The 25,403-nt window shown below is 37.3% G+C and overlaps 1 protein-coding gene across 3 annotated transcripts in view; it reads left to right on the top strand.

The window, feature by feature from the left end:
• Positions 1-25,403, top strand: part of Ppp4r4 (protein phosphatase 4 regulatory subunit 4) — a 102,642-nt gene that overhangs the window by 19,573 nt on the left and 57,666 nt on the right. The window contains exon 3 of one of the 3 annotated variants that reach the window (XM_048431185.3): positions 11,636-11,738. The exons of 1 other annotated variant lie outside the window; for it this stretch is intronic. In XM_048431185.3, the coding sequence (XP_048287142.3) occupies positions 11,636-11,738 (103 nt within the window). Of the gene's footprint in view, positions 1-11,635; positions 11,747-25,403 lie in introns of those variants that run through there. One more of the 3 variants, XM_048431189.3, reaches the window with a different exon arrangement.

The raw sequence follows: 25,403 nt of genomic DNA, 5'->3' as shown, positions 1-25,403 counted from the left end.
GTCAAGGTTCTGACCAGCAAGTGAGATCAGAGCTTAAGGTTCTGGACATGGTAATAAGATCCAGCTTTTGACAACAGGCATGGGATGCGGATGTGAAGTAGAGGTAAATAACTATTTGCTCTGTGCCTTGTGCCAGGTATGGGAGTGTGTAAGATCTGGCCAAAACACCCTTGACTAGAAGAGGTTGGAAACTGCCCTTTGGTCATTTAGTTACCTGAATGGTGTTTACTATCACTGTGGAGGGGGTGGCAACAGTCACAATCAAACTTTGTTGTGGTAACAAATGCTTGAGTTTTTATTGGCTTAATGTATCACTGAAGAGGCTTTTTAAAATAGGTGCATCTCCCAAGGGAAAGCAAATAATTAGTAACACTAATTTAGAATTTGAAAGATAGCTGTCCTACATCCATTTATTTAGTCTTATATTTTTCCTTCTTCACTTTTTAACCTCTAGTGTACAGCTTAGATGATTAACCCAGTTCTTTTCAGTGTTAGAGAAATGGCTTGCTGACTGACTTTAGAGTGAATTGTTTGAATCCTTTTTGTTTCTTAGTGAGTATCCTAAAAATAAGCATGCCCTAAACACTAGGGCAGAGGGAAGCCATGGGGCAGCTCATGAATGTTCTTCATGCATCGCTTTCAACAGAAAACTGGAGGTTTTGAAGTCTTGAAAACTTAATTTTTTAAGCAAAAAGGGTGAGATTAATCAGATAATTATTTAAAGATTATATATGCTGCATTAAGTAAATGACTTTACACGGACTCCTCTATATTGTTCTGGGTCCCTTTCACTAGTGATGGTAGTGCAGATATGAATTAATCGCACGCACTTGTTATGTTTACTCTGTCACCAAAGTTAGCAAAGGCTAATCACAGGCTTAAGAAATTCTAGTTCAGCACTCTACTTTAGTAACCAAGCCTACTGTTCTCTGTGTCTCTTTTGTCCTATTGGCAACCATTTTCAGATTGTTCTTCATACTTTTCTTCTAATGTGTATTTACGCAGAGGCTCTTAGTTAGGGTTACTGTGCTGAAACACTCTGACCAAGTGGGGGAGGAAAGGGTTAATTCAGCTTACAGGAACTTAAGCAGGGCAGGAACCTGGAAGGAGGAACTGATTCAGAGACTTTGAGGGGTATTACCTACTGGCTTGCTTCTCATGGCTTGCTCAGCCTATCACCAGCCCAGGGAAGACACCACCCACAATGCACTGGTCCCTCCTCCCTCAATCACTGATTAAAATGCCATTGCTGGTAGGAGTGCAAACTGGTACAGCCACTTTAGAAATCAGTATGGTGATTTCTCAGAAAATTAGGAAACAACTTACCTCAACACCCAGGAATACTGCTATTGGATATATATCCAAAGAATGCTCAATTATACCACAAGGATATGTGCTTATTAACTATGTTCATAGCAGCATTATTTGTAATAACCAGTACCTGGAAATAACCTAAATGCCCCTCGATCGAAGAATGGATAAAGAAAATGTGGTACATTTACACAATGGACTACTATACAGTGGGAAAAAATAATAGCATCTTGAAATTTGCAGGCAAATGGATGGATCTAGAAAACATCATTTTGAGTGAGATAACCCAGACCCAGAAAGACAATTATCATATGTACTCACTCATAAGTGGTTTTTAGACATAAAGCAAAGAAAAAATAGCCTACAGTTCACATTCCTAGATAACCTAGACAGCAAAGAAGACCCTAAGAGGGACATACATGGATCTAATCTACCTGGGAAGTAGAAAAAGACAAGATCTCTTGAGTAAATTGGGAGCATTGGGATTAAGGAAGAGGGTAGAAGGGGAAAGGAGAGGAGTGGAGTGGAAAAAAATATATAGCTCAATAAAAACAAATAAATAAAAATGTATACAGAAAAAAAAGAAAAGAAAATGCCCCATAGACTTGCCTACTGCCCAGTTTTACGGAGGCATCTTCTCAATTGAGATTCCTCTCTGATGACTATACCTTGCATCAAGTTGACATAAAACTAGTTAAGACACATTTATGCTGCTTTTGTTTCTATCCCTTTCGTGACATCAGTACTGTGAGGATGGATGAAGAAGTGAGCATGTGTGTTCGACAGGCTGCTTCATTTGCACATACTGCTGCTGTGATTGTGGCTGGTTCCACTCATTCTACATCTGTGGTGACTCTGTAGGCTCTTTCTACATTTATGTCCTACTTTGCATTTTATTGTTGTGAGAAACACCATAGCCAAAAGCAACTTTGTTTGTTTGTTTGTTTGTTTTTTGTTTTTTGAGACAGGGTTTCTCTGTAGCTTTGGAGCCTGTCCTGGAACTAGCTCTTGTAGATCAGGCTGGCCTCGAACTCACAAACTCGCCTGCCTCTGCCTCCCGAGTGCTGGGATTAAAGGCGTGCACCACCACTTAGCCAAAAGCAACTTGAAAGGAAAAAGTTATTTAATTTTATAGCTTATAGTCCACTTTGAAGGGAAGTCAGGTCGGGAACATGTAGGCAGAGACTGAAGCAGTGGTCACAGAGGATTGCTGCTTACTGGCTTGCTACTCCTGGTTTCTTCAACCTGCCCAGGGATGGCTCCTTCACAGTAAGCTTGGCCCTCTCATATCAATCAAGAAAATGTCCCACAAATTGCTCACAGGCAGTCTGATGGAGGATATTTTCTTATTTGAGGATGCTTTTTTGAGATAACTCTTGTTTGCATCAAGTTGACAAAAAACTAATCAATATACTTTCTAAAATTATTTTTTCATTATTAAAAAAATCATCTAGAATGGTGGCTCCTAAAATGCATGGCCCAGATCACAGCAGCAGTATCACTGGGTACCTGTGAGAAATCAAGTCCTTAGGCCTCAGTGAGACCTATGAACCCAGAGGATCTGGGATTTGGCTCAGTATTATCAAGTACCCTGCTGATCTCAAGCATGCTAAGTTTGAGAGCCACTTCTCTAACGTGCCGTACTTACCAGCCTGTATATATTTTCTTGAAGTTAGCACCTGTGTATTTCTGCTAAACTGAACATGTAGCCAAAAATATGAAATAACCATTGTAGCTAAGCAGTTATCTAACATTGCTATTCATATTATTTAGCTAATAGTTGCTTTGCCTAAACCAGAGTTTCTTGGATTTTTGTTGTTGTTGAGAAATGGATGTTCTTGATTGTGGGGAGCTGTCTTACACACTGTAGGATGTTTAGCAGCACCCTGGGTTCTACCTGCTGTGTAACAGTATATTGTAAATGGACCCCAAACAGGGGTAGGAAGGAACGGAGGAGTTCACTAACAACTGAACCACTGGCTAACCCGTTCCCTATTAACTGATTATGCCCACTATGTTATCCATGATACTTTTTTTTTCTTATTGTCAGGAGAAGAGCCAGGTGTTAATTGATTATAGAAATTTAGTTTTTGTGTTTGTCAACAATTATGAGAATTATGGTTTAGGTTGATTTTCTTTTCCTGTTTATATCCTAGGTATAATAAGCAATGTCAGCCTCTGAAGCATTACTGCTTTGTTAATATCATATTGCTATCAAAATCAATGGCGGTGTGATTTTCTGTTGTTAAGTAACTTGTTCATTTTATTTGGATTCCCAAATAATTTTTATTTTTTTAAAGTTCAACTGTTTGTCTAAGTGGTGGTTATACTGTATTGATTTCTTGGGAATATGGTATGCTCTTTCATTTCTTTAATTTTAGAAAAATTAATTTTAAAATTTATATGTGTGGGTGTTTCATCTGTGTGTGTATGTGTCTGTACACTACATGTGTCCTTGGTGCCTATGGAGGTCAGAAGAGGGCTTCTGATCCCTTGGAACTGGAGTTGCAAATGAAAAAGAGCTACCATGTAGGTTGTGGGAATCTTTCCTGGGTCCTCTGCAAGAGCGGCAAGCGCTGTTAACTAATAAGCCATCTCTGCAATTTTAATGAAAGTTTTTAAATATTTACTTAATTTTTTTTGACCATGGCATGTATGTGGAAGCCAGAGGACAACTTTGTGGGGTTAGTTTTCTCCATTTACCTGTCTATAGGTTCCAGGAATTGAACTTAGGTTGTCAGACTTAGAGGTAAGTGCATTTACCTGCTGAGCCATTTTGCCAGCCTTTAAAAAACATGTTTTCTTTGACCATTTCATACATGTATATAGTGTGCTCTGGTTATTCACCCTCTCCTCCTGCCACCCTCCCTTCTTCATACAAATGTCTTCCATATTCATGACTGTAGCACAAATAATAAAAACCCAGAGATAGATATTGGGGTTCAACTTGAAAACCAGAAAAGCAAATCAGCCAAGCCACTAGAGAAGTCTTACCTCTACCAAGGCTGGGTGACTATAGACTAAGCAGACTAAGCAGCTAGAGCCTCTCTCCTCCAAACTATATTCCTTCTAGTTCTGGGTTTAAAGGTGTAAAACGTTCTAGTACTGGGATTAAAGATGTGAGGCACCATCACCTGGATTTGTTTCTGCATTGATCTTGTTTAGCTCAGGATGTCCTTGAATTTGCAGAGATCCATCTGCCTCTGTCTCCCAAATCCTTGGATTAAAAGTGTGTGCCACCACTGCCTGACTTGTAGTGGCAAGCTTTATTTATGAAAACAAACAATATCACTATATTTTTCCATTTTATCTAAAATAAAAGTATATAACTAATATAAGAAAAACTATATACAGTAAATATAATAGCAATATACAATATATACAGGCATACAGGCAATAAGTACATTAACAATGTCTAGTCCATTTGCATTTGACAAATTCAGAGAAAATACTCCATATCTATCCTATCTTGGTGAGTCCAAAGTCTTTTACCTAATTTACTTTCTATCAAAACTTGCTTTCTGCATCTGGTAAACATGGAAAACTATAACTATCTAGTCTTCAATCCCCTCAGAGACCCAAGAAGGAAATAATATTAACTGAATAAGCGAACAAGCAATTTTCAAAAACTGTAAGAAATGACAAAAACAGCTGACTTCCTGGACTCTCACCCAAAGTTCCTCTGCAGTGTTGGGGTATCCATCTTCAGCTTACAGGCCTAGTATATCTGACAGACTTTTTTGTGAAGCAGGATATTAGGAAGGGCTGTCCCTCCTTGTCTTGACAATATTTGGTGCCACTTTCTTTTGTGTCCTGCTTGTTCTATTAGGACAGCATACTGTCAGCAGTCAAAGCAAAGACATTTTCTTGCCCCATGGCTTACTTTAAAGAAAGTAAACTTCTTGTGGAGTTTCTTCAATGCCCTTTACCTTCTCTGAAGTGGAACGGTACTGTCAGGGGCAGACATACCTCATTGTCATAAAAAGAATCTAAGTTATTTTAACATCTTAAATGCTATATTTTCTAGATCTCTGAAGTGTTTGAAGATGTATATAAAATATATCTTTGACCTTGAAAACATACCTAATGTGACTATAAGTTCGATTATAATCGGTGGCTAATTACTAACCTATACTCCCTTATTATCCTAAAATGTTGGTAATAATAACTTTCAAGGACTAGAAATTTGCCTTATATTGTTAAATGAGCTGTATAATACCTTGAATAAGAGTAGAAATGTATGTACAGTAGGTTCTAACAAAATTAATCTCAATGTACAAAGTTTATATACAATATACAAAAGTCCAATTCAATTAAAATGTTTAAAACTAGTAGTTGATTTTTAGAAGTAGATTCAATATTCTGCCTTTTTATCTTGTAATTTCTATAGCCTTCCCTTTTTCAGAGTAGATTCAATATCTACCCTTTTGTTGTATCATATCTATATCCCCCCATTTTTCTTTTCAAAACAAGACCCTTAGATCTAATTTCCTTTGTTTAGCTTTTTTCCTGACCATTACCAAGAATAACTTGTTACTAACCCCCTAAACAATAACAAATATCCCTAATCCATTGAACGACCAAACACCACCCACCCCACCTCTTGGGAATGTGGGGATTGTATTCTTAAATTTATTTCCTGCTGTCTGGGGGTGATGGTATCTTTAGGGGATTCTGTAAAGAAAAATTTGAGTTAATTGTCAAGTCCTGGGAGAGGTAGCTGTATCTTTTTTTTTTTTTCCAGTCTTTGCATAATGGTAAAGTGCAGACCTTGTCTTATGTCCTGGCTAGAGTAGTTTTTAGGTTGGATCATCTCAGCTAGCCACCTTGAAATTATTCTGAGCAGTTTGTAGTCCAAAGCCAATAATTAGATGGTGTTTTTCAGCTTAGTAGTGTTATATAGTCCTGGAGGAGTCCTCGTCATTGTTGTGGGGCTCCATGCTCCTTATGGAGACTTCAAAGGTTGCTGTTAGGTATGTTCATGGTTCACTGGAGAAAACTGATAGAGACTCAAACCAAAATCATGTGCAGGAAGGTAAATGAAACATTTTTCTAGAATTAGTTAATACTCTATATGACCATTAACACATGACAAAAAGTTTAAAATATATATCTTATAAATCTTATACTTTAAGAAAAGCTGTCAAAGGGTCAATATAAAATCAAAGGATTATGAGATTAGTAGCAATAAAATAGTTCTTAAATTTTTGTTTTTTTTCTGTCTCCTGTCAGGTGGCTCTTCTGACACGAGACAGAGATTTTTGAATTTCACTTTAATAATCATGTTTTGGTTTAGAGAAGGAGAGAGCCACACTCCAACTCCAAAGCTAGTTTTAGTCTTTAATTGGACTGGACTACAAAAAGATCATTGTATGTCTTTAGTACAGCAGAAACAAAAATTTGTGAAAATCTATGAAATTTTACCATGTTGGAAATGTGATATACTGATAAGCCAATTTACTCTCTTTTTGAGACATTTTTTCTGGATGATTTATTTTTTTCTTCAGATGTCTCATTTGTCCTGTAGGCTACAGCTTCCTTGTCTGGATACCTTTATTCTCCTGAAAAACAGAAACAAAACCCTTCCCCAACCCTAATTTTGGGGAGATTCATTTTTGGCAAGTTATATCTGATCAAATGAAAGCATTTGTTAGTTTTATAGGTTAGTTCAGATTAAAAAGCCATGATGTTTGATGAACTCTCTTCTAATTAAGAGGTGTCTTTTATTCAAATCAAATCTTTATCAATTTTAATGATAACCATAGCTTTTCTTCTCCTGTGGAAATAAAAGCAAAATTCCTTCCCCAGTGTAACACATGTACTGGTTTTTATTCTGAGGTCAGTACATCTTTAAAGTATATCGACTGATTTAATTCCATAGTTTTTCTACTATCCAATGTCTCTCCACAGCTGTTATTACTTTCTTATTAGAATTTAGAAAATTAAAAGTTAATAAAACATCATACAATCTATTTCTGGGGCTATTTTTCATATCTTTCTGTTTATTTAGCATATCCTTTAGAGTTCAATTTGATCTTTCTATACTGCCTGTCCTGTGGGATTATGTGGAATGCACACAAACTAAGCAAAAAACTATTTCATTTTTTTTAGAGATATACACTGGAGCATTGTCTGTCTTTTTTTGTGCAGGTATACCCATGATGGACATAACTTCTAGTAAATATGTTATTACTGAATCAACCTTTCCCGAACTCAAAGCAGTTGCCTATTGAAAACTTGAATAGATATCAATGGTGTGGTGTCCATATTTTAGTTTTCCAAATTCTATGAAATAGAACACATTGACTGACTATCATTTGGGTTACTTCCTGCAGGTAGTGGTGTTTGGTTGTATAAAGAACGAAGTATACTCTTCTTCACTTCTTGCCCTGTAATGAAAAAGTCCTTTTTTAAACCTTTGCTATTGACATGATTTTTGTATGAAATTCTGAGGCCTTCAGCATATTTCCAATCAATAATTGATCAATTTCTGCATTACCTTGTGCTAGAGGACCTAGTAGGCCTGTGTGGGATTAGATGTGTGCTATGTATTTGGGATGATGCCTATTCATATATATATATATATATATATATATATATATATATATATATATATATCTTGTACCTGAATATAAATATAGAAGTTGATTTCAATATGCCAAACAACTCTTTCTGCATATTGTGAATTGGTACATATATTGAGAGGCTCTTTAAAATCCCTTAGTACCATGAGAATAGCATATAATTCTGATTTTTGGAAAGAATCATAAGGACTTTGTTCCACTTTATTTAAATTTTCTAGTTTGTAACCTACCTTTCCTGATTTATTTACATCAGTATAGAATGTAGGGGCTCCAGTTATTGATGTGTCCTGTACAATGTGAGGAAGGATCCAATTAGTTCTCTTCATAAGTCATATTCTCTCGCTTTTGGGATAGTTGTACTACAAGCTCTTTGTCAGGGTCCACTTACTTCCCATAGTTTGTTAATTTCATCATTAGTAAAAGTTACTGTAATTTCTGCAGGGACTATTGCTGCTAATTGACAAAGTATCAATTTTCTTTTTAGAATTAACTCAGAGACCTTTTCCATATAAGTTTTTAATTTTTTACTTGGTTTATGTGGTAAAAAGATCCATTCTAAGATAATATCTTCCCTTTGCATTAAAATTTCTGTAGGAAAATATTTGGAGGGTAATAGGACAAGAATGCAGTTAAGATTCTGATTCACATGATCCACATGTGCCTTCTGTAACTTCTCTTCAATCGAAGTCAATTCTCTTTAAGTTTCAGCTGATTCCCTTGGACTATTTAAGTCCTTGTTTGTTTTGTTTGTGTCCCTACTGAGTTTAACTTGTTAGGTCTTTATGACAACAGAATTGAACTGGTCTCCGGACTCTCCAAGGCTCAAAAGTGGGTGCACAACTTAACAATGTGCCTCCTCCTCCCAATATGTTACTTGCCAGTAGTTCATCAGTAAGTTGTGGGGTCTCTCGAGCCCCATCTCACAAGCTCTCTGTTGGTGGGGCCAGTCTTATCTGTGTCCAGTGCCCATGTCTTAGTGTTCTATTGCAGTGAAGAGACATCATGCATGACCAGGCAACTCTTATAAAACATTTAATTCAGAGCTTGCTTACTGTTTCCGAGGCTTAGTCCATTATCATTATGACAGAGAGCATGACTGCAGAAAGGTATGGTGCTGAAGAAGTAGCTGAGAACTGCATCCTGATCCATAGGTCAACAGAAAGACACTGAACTTGGCATGGGCTTTTGAAACCTCAAAGCCCACTGCTATTGACAAACTTCCTCTAACAAGTCCACACCTTTTAATCTTTCCAAATAATACTACTCACTGGTGACTAAGTCTTCAAATATATGAGCCTATGGGGGAGTATTTTTATTCAAATCATCATGGCCAGTTTTTAAAATATTTTTAACATAAATAAAATGCTTTGCTTAGTTTTTTCTTAGGATTCCTCCTATCATCATGTTGTATTTTTGTTCATTTTCTGTATTATATTCTCTCATTTTTTAATTTTCAAATCTTTTATTTTTATATTTAAAATTTCCCCGTTTCTCCTCAACAGTAATTGTTTCATTCACTATCTTTTCTAGTTGAGTCATTTTCCAACTTTCTGCTGAGTTCTATCACCTTAATTCTACATTTTCATAATTAATGATGACTGAGATGGTCTTGTGTCTTATGTATTTTCTTAATTTTCTTTTGTAGACAAATAGTAGGTTATATGTTTTGTGGTCTCTCTCTCTTGTGATAAGAACCATTAGTCTTTGCCTTACTTTTTCATTAAACACACACACATAGAATTGGATTTTAATCTTTAAAACCTGAAGGTATGGTTCAGAATAGCTTCCTATTTTAGAGTCTTTTTTTTTTTTACTACCTTTTGTAATCTTGAACATGTGATGTTTGCCTTTTGAGGTCCAAGTGTTCAAACACATGAGCCTTTACTCACATATATATCACAACAGTAGTGTATTTTTCTATGTGTAACCTGAGACAACAAGAAATATTGTTTTCATAGTTCTGTAGATCAGAAGCCCCAAGTCAAGAAATCAGTGGTACCCAGTTTTGGCACTCTTAGCTTCCTGCGTCAGCATACCATCTTGTGGCTACATCGGTCCCATCTCCATTTTTGTGGTCAAATTGCCTTCTCCTGTCCTGTGTTTTACTCTGAATAACTCCTTTATCTACGCATGTTACTAGACCTAGATAATATAGGATGATCTCTTCATCTCAGGATTCTTCTAAAAATTAAGAATTCACTCCAGCCTTCCAGTATTAGGGTGTAGACATATTTTAGGGGTTACCTTTCATTGTATGACAAGTAATTTTTTGGACAATTTTAGTTTCCACCTCTGACAGTCTTCCTAGATTAGCATAGTCCCTTATTGCATGCTGTTCTCTTTTCTCTTCATTTTTTTTCTTTAGAAGGTCTACTTATAAAGGTAAGAAAGTGAAATGATTGTGAAACCCTGTATTCCATAGTCTGCTGTTGTGCAGCAGGTCAAGATTTGATCATGGCAGGACAACTTCATTCACAACTAGAACATGTTCTTTATGACTGAAAAAAAAACCTGAATAATACTGAAGAAGCAAACATATTACTTAAAAAACTATTTGAAAACTTTAAAGTTCACATACATTTTGTAAAACCATGAATAATTCTTGTCATAGTTACTTTTCTGTTGCTACAATAAAACACTATAAAAGAGTTTACTAGGGCTTACAGTTTCAGAGGATTAGCATCCATGACCATCATGGCAGGGAGCATGGCAGCAGGCAGTCATGGTGCTAGAGCAGTAGCTGAGAGCTTACATGTTGAGACACAATCTTAAAACAGAGAGAGGGAGACTAAGAATGGCTCTTTGAAAACCTGAAAGCCCATCTCAAGTGTCACACCTTCTTCAACAAGACCACACCACCTAATCTTTCCCAAACAGTTCTACCAACTAGGGACCAAGTTATTCAAATACATGAGCTTGTGGGGCCACTCATCTTCAAATGACCATAGTTCTATTTGAAGAGAAGTAAAAAATAATTTTAATTTATTGGAAGTATGTAAATAAATACAATTTATGCCATAAACATTTAATGTGTTTGGTATCTGTTCAGAATAGGTGGCATTTCCTTCAGTATTTGACATGCTTGCAAAACTTGTATCACTCAGGCTGTGTTTTAAAGTATTTGTAGTTCATGGAAGTGTTCTTTCCAGAAGGATTTGAATATTTCCCAAAGTATTTAGGCCTCTAGAATACCACAGATATTATTTTAGGAACAAAGCCTTAATGCATGTTAGACCAAAAGGCATTATATAAAATGTTCTAGCGGCCTGTAAGAGCTTTGAATGTATCTTTCAGAAGTTTCTTGCATTTCATGAAGCCAAACTATATAAGTCATTTCAGTGTACTCAGCATTGTGTTTTTGTGTAGATTTTAGTTATTGCTATAATTATTATTTTACTATATTCTATCATTATATATTTTTATAAAGTACAGCAAACTTTCACATCACAGAGAAAAATGTGGTAGATTTGTAAAGTATTAGTAAAATGGTTAACACTTTATGACATGTATATTAACAGAAAATAGTATTTTAGCATATCTGTAATGTCTATATGTGTTTGTTATAAGATTTATTTATATAAAAAAATAAGATTTTATATCTGGTTTTACTTTTGTATTTCAATGATGTGGTTGAAACATTGTAGGAAGTCATTAAACTGGTTATTTTTTTTAAATTAACCCATTAAATTAAAAATTCAGCTCCTAATTTTAAATTTAAAAATTTGCATTTTCCCTGTAAGTGCTGGTCAAGATATCCAAGGAACAAGTGTGATTGCAAATCTTCCAATTTTGATGCGACAGAATCCTACTGAGACCCTTCGGAGAGTCTTACCCAAAGTCAGAGTAAGTTGGTATGAAATAAGATTCAAGTTTCTCGATTCTTTTCTTTCCCCGGTAGCATGTTGTCACTATTAAGAAAAAATTTCGGAGCTTTGATGGTTGATCTTTTACACCTACTAATGGAGTAGAAGAAATGTTATGTTTATTTTGAATTATGATAAAAATATTTAGGAAAATTAGTTGTAAAGGGTTCCTTGGTGATTTTCAGTAAAGACATTTTAAAGGTTAAAAATGTAGCTATCTTTATAAAATTATAGGTATATCATTTGATATTGTTTTCAAAAATTTCAAAAATTAGCACACTAATTTTATGTCTTCACTACTGATAGTAATTTTACTAAGATCCTGTGTGATAGGTCTGTGCTGACTTCTGAGGAATCCTCAAATGAAGTCCATTATGATCATCACAGTTTTAGTTTACATGGATTTCACTCCTTTCTAAATTTCTTGAGAATTAGTTTCTTGCTGTGACCATAAATATTTTCTCTACTGTCATATTTCTCCTCAAGTATGTAATGTCCATTGATTACTAGTATATATCATGCTAGATATTAATAATCTATAGTTATTATTTATTTGCACCTGTGTGCATATGAAGAACTCCTTTTTTATTTTTTACAAGTATTTTGTGAGCAATCTGGACAGCTGTCTTTATGTTCTCTAGCATCATAACCACTAATGGGGTCAGAGGTTGCCTGCTATGGGAGATAATATTTGCTAATAGTTTTATTTATTTACCTTCAGCTTTCCATTTGGTTATAACTGCTTGCAAATGAATTTTTGTATATTTACAAACTGTAATCATTAATAGATCTTTGAGCATTGTTTTTTGAAATTATTTATAGCATGGTTCCAACTACTGTCATTTTCATAAGAAGTCCACATTTCTACAAGTCAATATGAATTCTTACTGGCTACAATGTTGATTAATGAATTCATTAAGCTTTGTTATGTTTCTTTCCCAGAATCATGTCTAATTTTGAAGTGGATAAGCTTATATATATCAAGCCTACTTGTATGTTTGATTTTGGTAGTGTTAACTGACTCAACATTATTATCATGACACCAGAGGCAGGAAGTAAATGGTTGAAAGAAGTTCATATAAATAAGAAAATTAATTTTAATGTAAAAACATCTCTGCATACTGTGTTGAGTTGGCTAAGTCTAGTTCACAGAAATCAGACTGTCCAAAGTGCATACCTCCTTCCCAAAGAGCCCGAAGAGATTGTCTCCTGGGACTAGAGTTACAGATAGTTGTGATCTGCCTTGTGTCTTCTGGGAATTGAATCCAGGTCCTCTGGAAGAGCAGCCGTCTCTCTAGCCCCTAGCCTCCAGTTCTCCAAAACAACAATAGAGGATGAAAGGTAGACAGCAACAACTTTTGTAGGTTCTGAAATAGTTCTGCCAAAATTTGCTAATGTGCTCATAGTCAAGATAACTAAGTATAACTACTAAGAAATTTTGCATATATGAGGACCTGGGTTCATTTTAGTTCCCAGCACCAAAATACCTCCCCTTTAGAAAAAAGAAGAAAGGAGACTATACATTCATTTCATATATACAGTGTATTTATATGCAGTTTCAGATGTATCTTCTGAAACTATAAGGTATGCTTGCATTATGGAAGATATGTTTGCTTTATGTTCTTTGAGACAGGACTTCTCTGTGTAGCCCCAGATATCCTGGAACTTGATAGATCAGGCTAGCTTCAAACTCAGAGCTCTGCCTGCCTCTGTTTCTTGAAGCCTGGAATTAAGGGTGTGTTTCACCATGTCTAGCTGAAGATTTTTTTTTCAAGACAGGGTTTCTCTGTAGCCTTGGTGCCTGTCCTAACTCTTGTAGACCAGGCTGGGCTCAAACTCACAGAGATCTGCCTGCCTCTACCCCCCGAGTGCTGGGATTAAAGGCATGCACCATCACTGCTGGACTGAGGATATGGTTTTAATACAGAACATTAACTGATTAATTGATTCAAAACAAGTACCCATTAATGAATTTGTTTTAAGAAAATCTTTAGTGATGAATGATTTCTTTCTTTTTTATTTAATTAGTTAGTTTCTAGTCAGAATCTCATGTAACCCAGGCTGGTGTAGAACTCAATATGTAGCTGAGGTTGACACTGAGCTTCTGATGATTTTCCTGCCTCCACCTCCCAAGCATTAGTATTAGAGAGTTACATCCCCGTGGCCAGTTCATGTAGTGCTAGGGCTCGAACCTGGGGCCCTGTGCAAGCTAGGTGCTGTGCGAGTACTCTGCAGCTGAGCTATAACCCCAGCTCTTCATTCTTTCTTCAGGATAACTAGTAAGCAAGCATTTGTTAGGACCTTCATCTCCCTTGCCTGCACTGTTTGGAGGAGATACAAAAAGGTAGAAGGGTCTCAGGTGGGACCCCACATCAGGAAAGTCCTTAAGTCATGCAGTTGGGTGAAGGAGCAGCAGAATGTAGCAGAGTACTGTGTGGTTCTCACTTTGCATAAAAATATTCAAGTGAAGCACAGGAGATAAAGTTTATGGGGTTACAGTGATGATCATGCTTTTGTGGACAGCTTAACACACAATGGAAGATGGTCAAACATTTCTCAGTGCATTTTAACTGGTGAAACAATGCCTATTTGCAGATGATTTTAAAAACCATTGTGCTCAGAGATTGTCAAGACTTACTGGTACTTCAGGCTTGCCATTTTCAGCTCTGCCTGGCTTATTCCAGTGATAAGCTATGATAATATATTTCTCATAGTCAGTTTCTTCACCTTGCTATTTCTTAGTTGATTTTGTGTCAAATCCATGTTGTTTGCCACAGTGAACATTTAATAATAATGACATTTATGCTCACTTGTGTTATTTACTGAGCACTACTTACCAGGAATGAGGCACAGTTGTAAACACTGAAGTAGAGATAAATAAAAACCGGTAACTTGTTTGTTAGGAGGCTGTAGTGCGGAGGAGACCTAGACTTTAACAAGTAGCCAAACAAAAGCTGACTGTCACTTGTGATAAGTGCTCTGAATGTATAAAAAACAAAACTGGGACAATGAGACAAAGTAGTAAGTTAGCAGAAGACCTTCCATGCACTACGAGGGCAAGTAAATCCTCTATGAAGATTGTGGCCAAGACAGGAGCAGGTGGCCTGAGATACAAGAACCTGATAGAAGAGTGGTAGGTGTGGTTGGGGCTAGTGGGAGGGATGGAGTGGGATCAGAGAACAGGCTGGATAAATGTCAATGACATTGATTTTAAGGGCAGTGGAAAGCTATTGGAGACTTTGAACATGAGAGTTACTTAATCTATTTGCATCTTGTGTTCATTTTGATTAATGTATAGAGCACAGACTCAAGTGGGACAGTTACAGAGTTTCAGTACTGGGTCTCTAATAAGAGTCAGTGGCAGGTTGGGTTGAAATGATGAACTAAAGCAGTGGAGTGGTGTGCATATATGTCTCAGTTGCATATATCAGAATGAACAGAATTCCAGTTGGGTTGTAGTTGGGAACAGCTTCCAGATGATTGGTGTGAGCATCTAGTTGTTTTCATTGTGATAGTAGAAGGTCTGTTGAATCCACGAGCAATAATAATAGAAATGCTTGCTAATATTGATCTTCCATGATTCTCTTTGAGAGAATTTAAAAATACAAGCAGTAAGTATTTCATAGAGGAAGTAATTATTCCCAAAGGTATTACCCACATTTGTGACTCCAGACTAAACAACTTTCAGAGCTCACCCCTTACCTTGCTTCACCTAAAAGAACATGAGAAAAGGAATGTTGGGGCTTAGCTGGTTTTACATATTATAAAATTGTGTTGGTGATATTATGTTTTTTACTACATTTTCATTTCATCATTGCCACTGTGTATACTATGTCTTAATTAAAAGATAACTCTTTTCACTATTTTAGAGATGAAGAAATTTGCCTTTTTTTTCCTGACAAGATCTTTCTAGGTAGTCCTGGCTGTTCTGGAATTTTCTATATAGACAAGGCTGTCCTTAAACTCACAAAGATTCTTCTTCCTCTGCCTCCCAAGTGCTAGGATCAAAGGTGTGAGTCATGACACTTTGCCAAGATAAAGAAATTTAAACTTTAAAACAGGAGGGACTAGAGAGATGTTTCAGCAGTTCAGAGTGCATACTACTCTAGAGAATCTGAGTTTGGTTCCTGGCACTCAGGCAGGATGGATTTCAGTCACTTGTAACTCCAACTCCAGAGGATCTGATGCCTTCTTCTGGCCTCTATGGACACTGTACTCACACGTGTATACATGTGCATACATGCACATCCGTGAATGTGCAAACACAAACACACAATTAAAAATAAAATCTAAAACAAAAATAAATAAAATATTAAAATTCCAGTCAAAAATTACAATTATAATTGAACTAATTCCAATTATTTCCAAAATTTCCTTTCTAAACTGTATCCAAAGTAGATGTTAAAGTGTTGTGTACTTGTCTCAGGGTAGAATTTAAGTAAGAATCAAGAAGGAAACTATTTGTTGACCTGCAATTTAAGTTCTAAAGATGTGAAAATATTTCAAGATATAGTTATTTTATTCATATTATATAATTTAATTATATGGTCATTATTGATCTAGTATTTGGTGCGGGAGAATTGTCTGTATTCTGTCAGTCATGTTTTAAATAAAGTGCTGATTGTCCAGGCAGGAGGTGTAGGTGGAAAAACCAGACAGGAAGTGGAAATGATGCAAGGAGAGCATGAGAATTCTGGGAAGGAGGAAGTTGATTCCTCCCACTCCTGCCCAGATCACCAAAGCAGCAAGATGTGATCTGCCCACTGAAAAAGGTACTGAGCCACATTGCTAAAATAGATTAGAAAAATGGGTTAATCAAGATGTGAGAGTTAGCTAATAAGTAGCCTGACCTAATGGGCCAATCAGCTTTATAACTTATAGAGATCTTTGTGTGATTTTATTTGGGGCTTGCAGACTGTGGGGAACTGGGCAGGACAGAAAACCCCAACAAACAAGCAGGCCCCTCCTTGTTACAAATATTTTTCCAGAATTTAATAAACTGAATTCTGAGATATTAGACTTTAATAATGAACTTGTGCTTATGTTATCTGGAAGTGAAGGGATTTTGACTGTCAAGATAAATTTCTAAAATTCTGTATCCTTTTATAAAATTACAAATGAGGGTGATTATAGTGGCATTTCATTTGAATTTTAGTTGGGCACCAAATGAAACACAATTAATAAAACTCAGAGACAAGGTTCAACCTGAAGATCAGAAAAGCAAAACAGCCAGCCACTGGCTCATACTTCTACCTCAGTCCCAAATGAAGATCCTGCCTCCAGGAATCTCAGGATGAAGCTGTGGCTGTGAGCCATCTCCTCTTGTTTTATATTTCTCTCTAGGCCTGGAATTAAAGGCATACACCACTGGGATTAAGGGCATGCACTACCTGGTTTTTATGGTGACTAGTGTGGCCTCTGGATTAAAGGCATGTGTCATTGCTGCTTGGTCTGTAAGGCTAGCCAGTGTGACTGTTTTAATTTTTTGATCCTTAGACAAGCTTCATTTATTAAAATACAAATGAAATGCCACTACAGGTGATATCATTACATTTAAGATAGCATAATGAGGGCTGGAGAGATGGCTCAGTGGTTAAGAGCATTGTCTGCTCTTCCAAAGGTCCTGAGTTCAATTCCTGGCAACCACATGGTGGCTCACAACCATCTGTAATGAGGTCTGGTGCCCTCTTCTGGTCTGCAGACATACACACAGAATATTGTATACATAATAAATAAATAAATAAAAAATAAAAAAAGATAGCATAATGAACTTCATTATAACACAATGTCAAACATTTCTTCCTGTTGAACTTTTTGAATTAATCTCATTTACTTATATTTTATTCCAAAACTGTGCTGTAATATTGGACAGTTAGGCTCAGAAAATGACTGTAATGAATATTTACTAAAGTCTTACTGGGTGCCAGACGCTGTACACTATTGAATGTTTTATACATTTGAATCTCTGAATTCAGACAACAGTTCTGTGATGCCTGTTCATCCCACAAAGGAAGGGACAGCTTAGTCAACCAACTTCCTGTGGCATTTTAGTCAACCTTATTTATTTATTTGCTTTGCATTCAACCAAAGTTTCTCCTCACTCTTTCCCTCCCATTTTCCCCTCCCCTGCAATCCACTGCTCTGTTTCTGTTTAGAAAGGGGCAGGCCTTCCATGGATATCAACAAAGCATGGAATATCAAGTGGCAGTAAGGCTAAGCTCCTCCCCTTGTTTTAAGGCTGGGCAGGGTGACCCAGTGTGAGGAGTAGGACTCCAAGAGCCAGTCAAAGTGTTAGGTACAGCCCCTGCTCCCTTTGTTAGGAGTTCCATAAGTAGACCAATCTACATAACTGTGTAACTGTCACATATTTGTAGAGGGCCACAGTCAGTTCCATGCAGACACGGTTGTTGTTGGTTCAGACTCTATGAGTTCCTGTGAGCCAGGTTAGCTTTTTTTCTGTGAGTTTTCTTGTGATGTCCTCGACTCCTCTGACTCCTATAATCCTTTCTCCCTTTCTTCAGCAGGATTCTCTGAGCTTGGCCTAATGTTTGGCTGTATATCTGCATCTGTTTCTGTCTGTTAGTAGACAATGGCTCTCTAATGACAATTGGGGTAGTCACCAGTCTGATTACAGGAGATGGCCAGTTCAGGCTACATTTCCACTATTGTTAGAAGTCTTAGCTGGGGCCATTTGTGAAAGTTTCGCTTGCATAAGGTTTCTACTTGACCCTGAAATGCGCCATGCCCCCATTTCCAGTTATCTTTTTCTGTACTCTCCCCCTCCATCTACCCCTCCACCCAATCTCTCAGGTTCCCATTCCCACCAACCCTAGGCCACCCAAGAAGTCTCTTCTATTTCCCCTTCTAGGAAGATTCCTATGTCCCCTTCTTGGGTCCTCCTTACTACCTAGTCTCTATGGGTCTGTGGATTAAAGCATGGTTATCCTTTACTTTACAGCTAATATTCACTTATGAGTGAGTACAAACCATGTTTTTCTTTCTGGGTCTGGGTTACCTCACTCACGATATTTTTTTTTCTAGTTCCATCTAATCACTTCCAAATTTTCTGTTGTCATTGTTTTTAACAGCTGAGTAATACTCCGTTGTGTAAATGTATCATATTTTCTTTATCCATTCTTTGGTTGAGGGACATCTACATTGTTTCCAGGTTCTGGCTATTACAAATAAAGCTGCTATGAACATAGTTAAGCAACTATTTTTGTATGATTGAGCATCCTATATGTATATGCCCAAGAGTGGTATAGCTGGGTCTTGAGGTAGATAGATTCTCAATTTTCTGAGGAACTGCCATATTATTTGCCAAAGTGACTGTGCAAGTTTGCCGTCCTACCAGCAATGGAGGAGTGTTCCTCTTACTACATATCCTCTCCAACATGAGCTGTCATTTGTGGTTTTGGTCTTAGTCATTCTGAGCTTTGTCAACCTCTTGACTGACTGATCTGATTGCAGAGATCTCTAATGTGTAATTCACTTCTCAGGCCTCAGCTACTTTGTCTGAATCTACAGCAATCTGCACACAGGACCTATTGCTTCTACTTTGCCTTTTAGAAGCTACTCACTCAGAGAGGTCTTTAAAAAGTACCAACCAATCATGTTTTATACTCTTTTTTTTTTTTTAAAAAAAAGAGATTTATTTATTTAGTACTTTTACAGTATTCTGCCTGCATGTATGCTTACAGGCCAGAAGGTGGATCCTTTTTATGGATGGTTGTGAGCCATCATGTGGTGGCTGGGAATTGAACTCAGGACCTCTGGAAGAGGAGCCAGTGCTCTTAACCTCTGAGCCATCTCTCCAGCCCCACCATGTTTTATACTCTTGTGAGAAAAGTATGACTTCAATGGTGAAGTGAAATGACAGAATACTATCCCCTTCCTTTCCATTCTATTCCCTTCCCTTTATTCCTAAGAATCAAGCACTCATCCCAGGAAACTGTAAATGTTACCTTATTCCAGAACAAAGTAATTTCAGGATGTGGGTAAATAACAGATCTAGAGATAGGGAGCTTGTCTTGGATCCTTTGGATGGGGCCCAAATGCTGTCACTTGTGATAGCTCAGTTTTAACTGCTGCTTAGTTTTGCTGCCTTGGTAGAGGTAAGACTTCTCTAGTGGCTTGGCTGCCTTGCTTTTCTTGTTTTTGGGTTGAACTCCAATTTCTGTCTCTGGGTTTTTTTTTTAAGATTTATTTATTTATTATGTATACAACATTCTGCCTCCATGTATGCACGCATGACAGAAGAGGGCATTAGATCCCATTACAGATGGTTGTGAGTCACCATGTGGTTGCTGGGAATTCAACTCAAGACCTCTGGAAGAGAAGCCAGTGCTCTTAACCTCTGAGTCATCTCTTCAGCCCCCTGTCTTTGGGTTTTTATTATTCATGCTACAACGTATCTCTTAGAAGAGGAAGGCAGAAGATGAATGAGTGGGAAAGACAACAGTAAAGATAAAGACAAGGGAAAGCCAAGAAGTGACAGCATAATAGCTGGAAGTGGTAAGGAAGGGATGCTGCACTGTCACCTGTGGCAGGAGTGTGGTACTGAACATCTTGGCCTGAGTAATACTGCCTTAGCACATCTGGCTTCTAGAACTGTGAGAGAGCAAATTTCTGCTGCTTTAACATATTTAGATTCTTTTAATCTTTAATAGTAGCTGCAAGAAAACTAAAGGAAACAAATTTCATTTCAGATAGAATGAAACTTGCTATCATGTCCTTTCTGACCTTGGCACCTACTAGTCTTTCCCTCTTTTCCATAAAGGCAGTCATTCTAGCTTGTCACTTTATCCTCAGAGCCTGGCATGGTGTTTGGAAATAACAGGTACTCACAGCCTATTTGAAAAAGAATGTTGATTAATCTGAATGTTCTCAGAGTATCAGTCTCTACCCAAAAGACCCTTGGTGTGTTTGACACTCTGACCTCACTCACTGAAGCCTTCTTGACTGAAGACAGCATTGATAGCATGCTATGACACTGACTTTTGCTCTCAGACATTTTACAGGAGTGAGAGGAGAAAGTGGAAGCACATAATAGAAGACAAAAGAGACATAGTCTATAAATCAGCGTGAAATTTGATTATTTAAAGTTGGTAGATATGATTTAGCAATATTTTGATTCTGCAAAGATGTACCACTTCTTTTATTACTGTTTGTGACTTTATTTTCATAAGTAGATACAGTAAGAAAACACCAAAAATATCTCCTGATGTAAATGATCCAGCATTTATACTGAGTAGAGATAGATTCTTAAATGATCTCATTTTGAATTTGAATAGAAGTCATTTACTTTGCAAATAAAGATATTTGTGAATGAAAACCTGAATGCGCTTTTTAAAAAGTCTTATTTGAAGTAGTGCAGTTGAATGGACAAACAATAATGATTCGTGGAACACTTAATGTGGAGCAGGCACTGTGCTTCTTGCCTCAAACACATCCTGTAAACAATTGTCAGTTCCATATGATATATCATACTCATTTAAAGTTGAGGAAATGTGCACTTACAGTTCAATATTTGAATGCAATTTTTTGTTAGAAGGTTTCTAAGAAGTATGAAAGAATATATAATTAGTTTTGATAGTTCTCTGAAAAAAAGTCTTAACTAAGGAATGAAGGAATACAAATGAGCAATACAAATTGCTGCTATCTTCTTTGGTTTGCATCTCAGAAAATATTACTCTCTTCTTCACCAGAGTTGACATTTTTTGAGATAAAAGTTTAAATTCCGAGAAAAGCAAAAGGATTTTATGAAAGCAGCACAATTATATATCTGAAACAGAACATGATGTTCCAGGAACCCTGCAGGTCACAGATGGCCTATGGTGGAGCATAGCATTCCATTGGCTGACACTTTGATTGCAGGCAGGGAAAGAGGGAAGGGGAAAGATTCCCACAGTGGTGTAAGGTTAATGGAGGTTTCCAGCATCAGGGTAAGAATCAACTGTGCAGTGCAGGAGGCTTTGTGGTCTAGAGGTATGAAGTTATAAAACATTCTCCTAGTTCACCAAGAGAGAGAGACAACTGGAGAAACTGGAGCAGGGACAGACTCTGGGGACTGCCCTTTTGTGCGTTATAGTGTAAAATAAAATTATGTTGATCATAATCTTTTAAAGATAATGCTATTTGTAAAGGATACAAAGGCTATTTTATTTTAAGGACAAATAGATTAACATTACTAATTACTTTATAATAAAGATCTATGGAAATATTTACAAGTATGTAGATTGGACATAAAGGAAAATTAATATAAGCAAAACAGTTATTTCTTTTTTTTCTTATGAGACAAGGTCTCATGTAACCTGGCCGGTTTCAGATTCTTTATGCATCAAAGAATGGCCTTGAACCTCTGATCCTCCTTCTTCAGCTTCCCAAGTGTCAGGATTATAGGCGCGTGTCACCATGCTCAGCAATTAATATTTTAAGTAGATCTAAAATTTGATTTTTGTTTCATAAAATTCTTGTAAAGGACAGTGTTCATATATTTGTTCCTTGGTCATTTAGTCATCCATCCTGACTGTAATAAAAATGAGGTGGATTTTCTGAAATGCTTTTAAATGTATAGTTGAGCTTAAAAGAATATGAAACAATTCCTGGGCTCAAAAAATGGTTAGCTCCACTCCCTCTTAGGTTGTAGAGGAGCTGTAAGAAAGTATTATTCTCTTTCTTTAACTAGGTTGGCTACTAAATCATTTCTTGAGCCTGTCACAGAAGTCCCAAGGTTGCTTCATGAGTTGAATTTTAAAGAGCAACATGTTGCTTAGTCCTTTAAAGAAGGTAGGACATGAGACCACTGGCTTTTTTGTTTGTTTGAATACCAACTTTTTCTGTGTTGCTCTGGCTAGGCTTGAACTCACAATTCTTGTCTCTACCTTCTGAGCACCAGTTGAAGATAGTCTGTATCAGGTTGGGATAACTCGTGACTTTGTCCTCACCAGTGCAATAGGTCTCCCTTGTCAAGGGCAGAACAGTAGAGAGAGCCCTCCTTGGTGCTGTAGGTATGATGGTGTTAACTACTGCTGATAGAAGGAAGCAACTGTGCCTACTTCCCCAGAACCTTCTCTTTGGTAAAGCATGGGCTTGATGAGGGAAGAGCAGTGAAGCTGCTGGTCCTCTGTGAAGAGTCATTGTTTCTATGGGAGTGCGAAGAAATAGCAGCCTGTTCTGGGAAAGATACTGTTATGATTTATGGTGCAGGTGACCCTCAGGTAGGAAAGGCCGTGGCAGGGGCAGTGACAGACAAATTCCCTATACAGAGAGAACTTGGGTACAGAGTTTATTTAGTGAGTATTGGGAAGGATATAAGGGTAAGAGGGTAATGGAGGGAAGAGAGAAAGAGAGAGAGAGAGAGAGAAAGGAAAGAAGGAAGAAGGAAGGAAGGAAGGAAGGAAGGAAGAAAGGAAGGAAGGAAGGAAGGAAGGAAAGAAGAAAGGGGGAGGAAGGGAGAGGGCAGAGGCTGCCTCTTCAGAAGGAAACCTGACAGGCACAAGAACAGCTTGCCTTGGTGGGAAGGGGAAAATTGGGGATGGGTGGAGCTTGTATCTTAAAGGGACAGAGTACCCATGTGACAGGGCAGGCCAGCAGAATTATAATTGTAACATTCCTGGCTTTCTTTTATAATAAAAAGGTGAGGAATTAGGCATGACAGGTTAAGGGAATGAGGGTGTCGAGTTATCAAGATTGCTTCCTGCTGATTTGTGGATGTCAGAGTCTTGGGGGACCTGAGAAAGCTGGGGTAGCTAATTGCTTCACTCCTGTTCAGTATTTGTGGTGTGGAACTGTCTGGAATCTCTTGGACCTGGCAAGGTGTTGGCAGAACAGAGGACAAGGTAAAGTTTAGGGAGAAAAAGAATTTTTCTTTAGCTCCTTGAGGAGGAGGGTGTCAGGACCAGGGAACTGAGAGAGGGATGTATCTAGCCTGTTTTAGGTGAGTCCTTCAATTTGGCTCCCTGGAACTCACAAGAATTCTTTGAGTTTATGAAAACATAAATTTTAGACATATACATTGTATAAATAGCAGCATATTTGTGCCAGTATGACTGACAGATGTTTTTGTACAATGAAAACATTAGAAACATTAGAAAACAACCAAAGACAGTTTAAAATCTTGATCTTGCAGTAGCGATAGTACTCTGTCAGAGTTAGATTAATAGCTTATCAGCATTTTATTGATAATGTTAAGACTATGAATAGCAACATAATGAGAGAGAAAAATTTGATAGTTTGTATTTGTTCTTTATAGCATGCAGGTACACACCTTAATGACTTTCATTTGTATACCTTAAAACACCTTCTTGGTTTGAGATTTTGCATCTCAAAACACCTTTTATTTAAAACATGGAAAGAAGTTACACTGAAATTTGTTTGGTGAGGTTGTCCTTTTTAAACTGGCAAAACCTCTCAGCTGTCAAATTTTATCAGAGATCATTGAGAAGGATACAATTTTACTTGAGTTATTGATTTAAAAAATGACAGAGAACTTACTCAATTGGCTACCTAGAGCCATTCCTCGGCGCCCTCCATGATCAATTAGGATAGGTGTTTTCAGGACTGTGTTTGTCTTCTATTGTCAGTGCAGGGCCTGTCAGACTTCAGAAGATCCTGTAGAGTAGGAACCTGTAGAAGACAAGTCTACCTTACCCTGAGCAGTTAGGCGGTCAATTCCTGTTCTCCTTCATCTACGTCTGGATAACTTCTGGAGTTTAGATGAAAGGCAATTCTTCCAAGTGATTAGTACTTTCACCTGATGAAGCAAATTGTGGATGGGCATTGTTCTATGACCATCTGTCTTCTGTCTTCTTTGGAGGAAATGCGGTGGTGCTCCCTGGAGCCAAACTGTTTCTCTGTTGCAAAAAGCCTTTTAATAATTAGACATTTAAATACCATATTCCCCAGATCTCTGTGCACTTGAAAACTGTTTATCAGGTATATATTTAAAGTTATGACTACAGTATAGGATCTGTCTGGAGAGCTTGGTCTAAGTTTTACTTTACTAGTTTTTAACTTTGCAATAGAAGCTTAACAGTAAAACTGATAATAGTGAAGTACAACTTAAGAATTAAATCACATATACAGTATGTTGTAACAGATTTAAAAGTACATACCAATTTAAAATATTTGGGACTTACTGCTTTTTTTAGTCTGGAATGAGATATAATGTAATTTTAAAAGCATAGTTGAAAGCTTAAAGGTAGCAGGTCATGTAACTAGGGGACAGCCAAGCTGCTACTGGAGTGTGGTCACCTGTTAGCAGGCAACTGCTGGCACCATTTGTCTAGGGGCAGAACCTTGTGAGTCTGTGGCTCCTCCTTATTTAAACTCAAACAAAATGGTGGTGGTTGCCACTAACAAAGATGGCAGCAGTCATGTGTTGGAAAGCATGGAGATACCATGGGCATTTTAGCAGTCCATTTCCTTAACCACTTGGCCTCCTCATCTACACACCACAGGGATTTTAAATAGAAATAACAAGAGACATATAGGATGCATAGAACATACATTTCTGTGTGACCACACCATTCACATATTCTTTCATACGTGAAGTAGATAGAAAACTTTCTCAGTGCTGCCAGCTCAGAAAGTAGTGCTGTGGGAACAGTGACCTGTTCCGTGGATTGTAAGGATAGGGCAGATA

The sequence above is a fragment of the Myodes glareolus genome, chromosome 11 (assembly GCF_982192425.1).
Source record: "Myodes glareolus chromosome 11, mMyoGla1.1, whole genome shotgun sequence".
Lineage (NCBI taxonomy): Eukaryota > Metazoa > Chordata > Mammalia > Rodentia > Cricetidae > Myodes > Myodes glareolus.
Note: the sequence above shows the minus strand (reverse complement) of the source record. Positions and strands in the feature narration are given on the sequence as shown.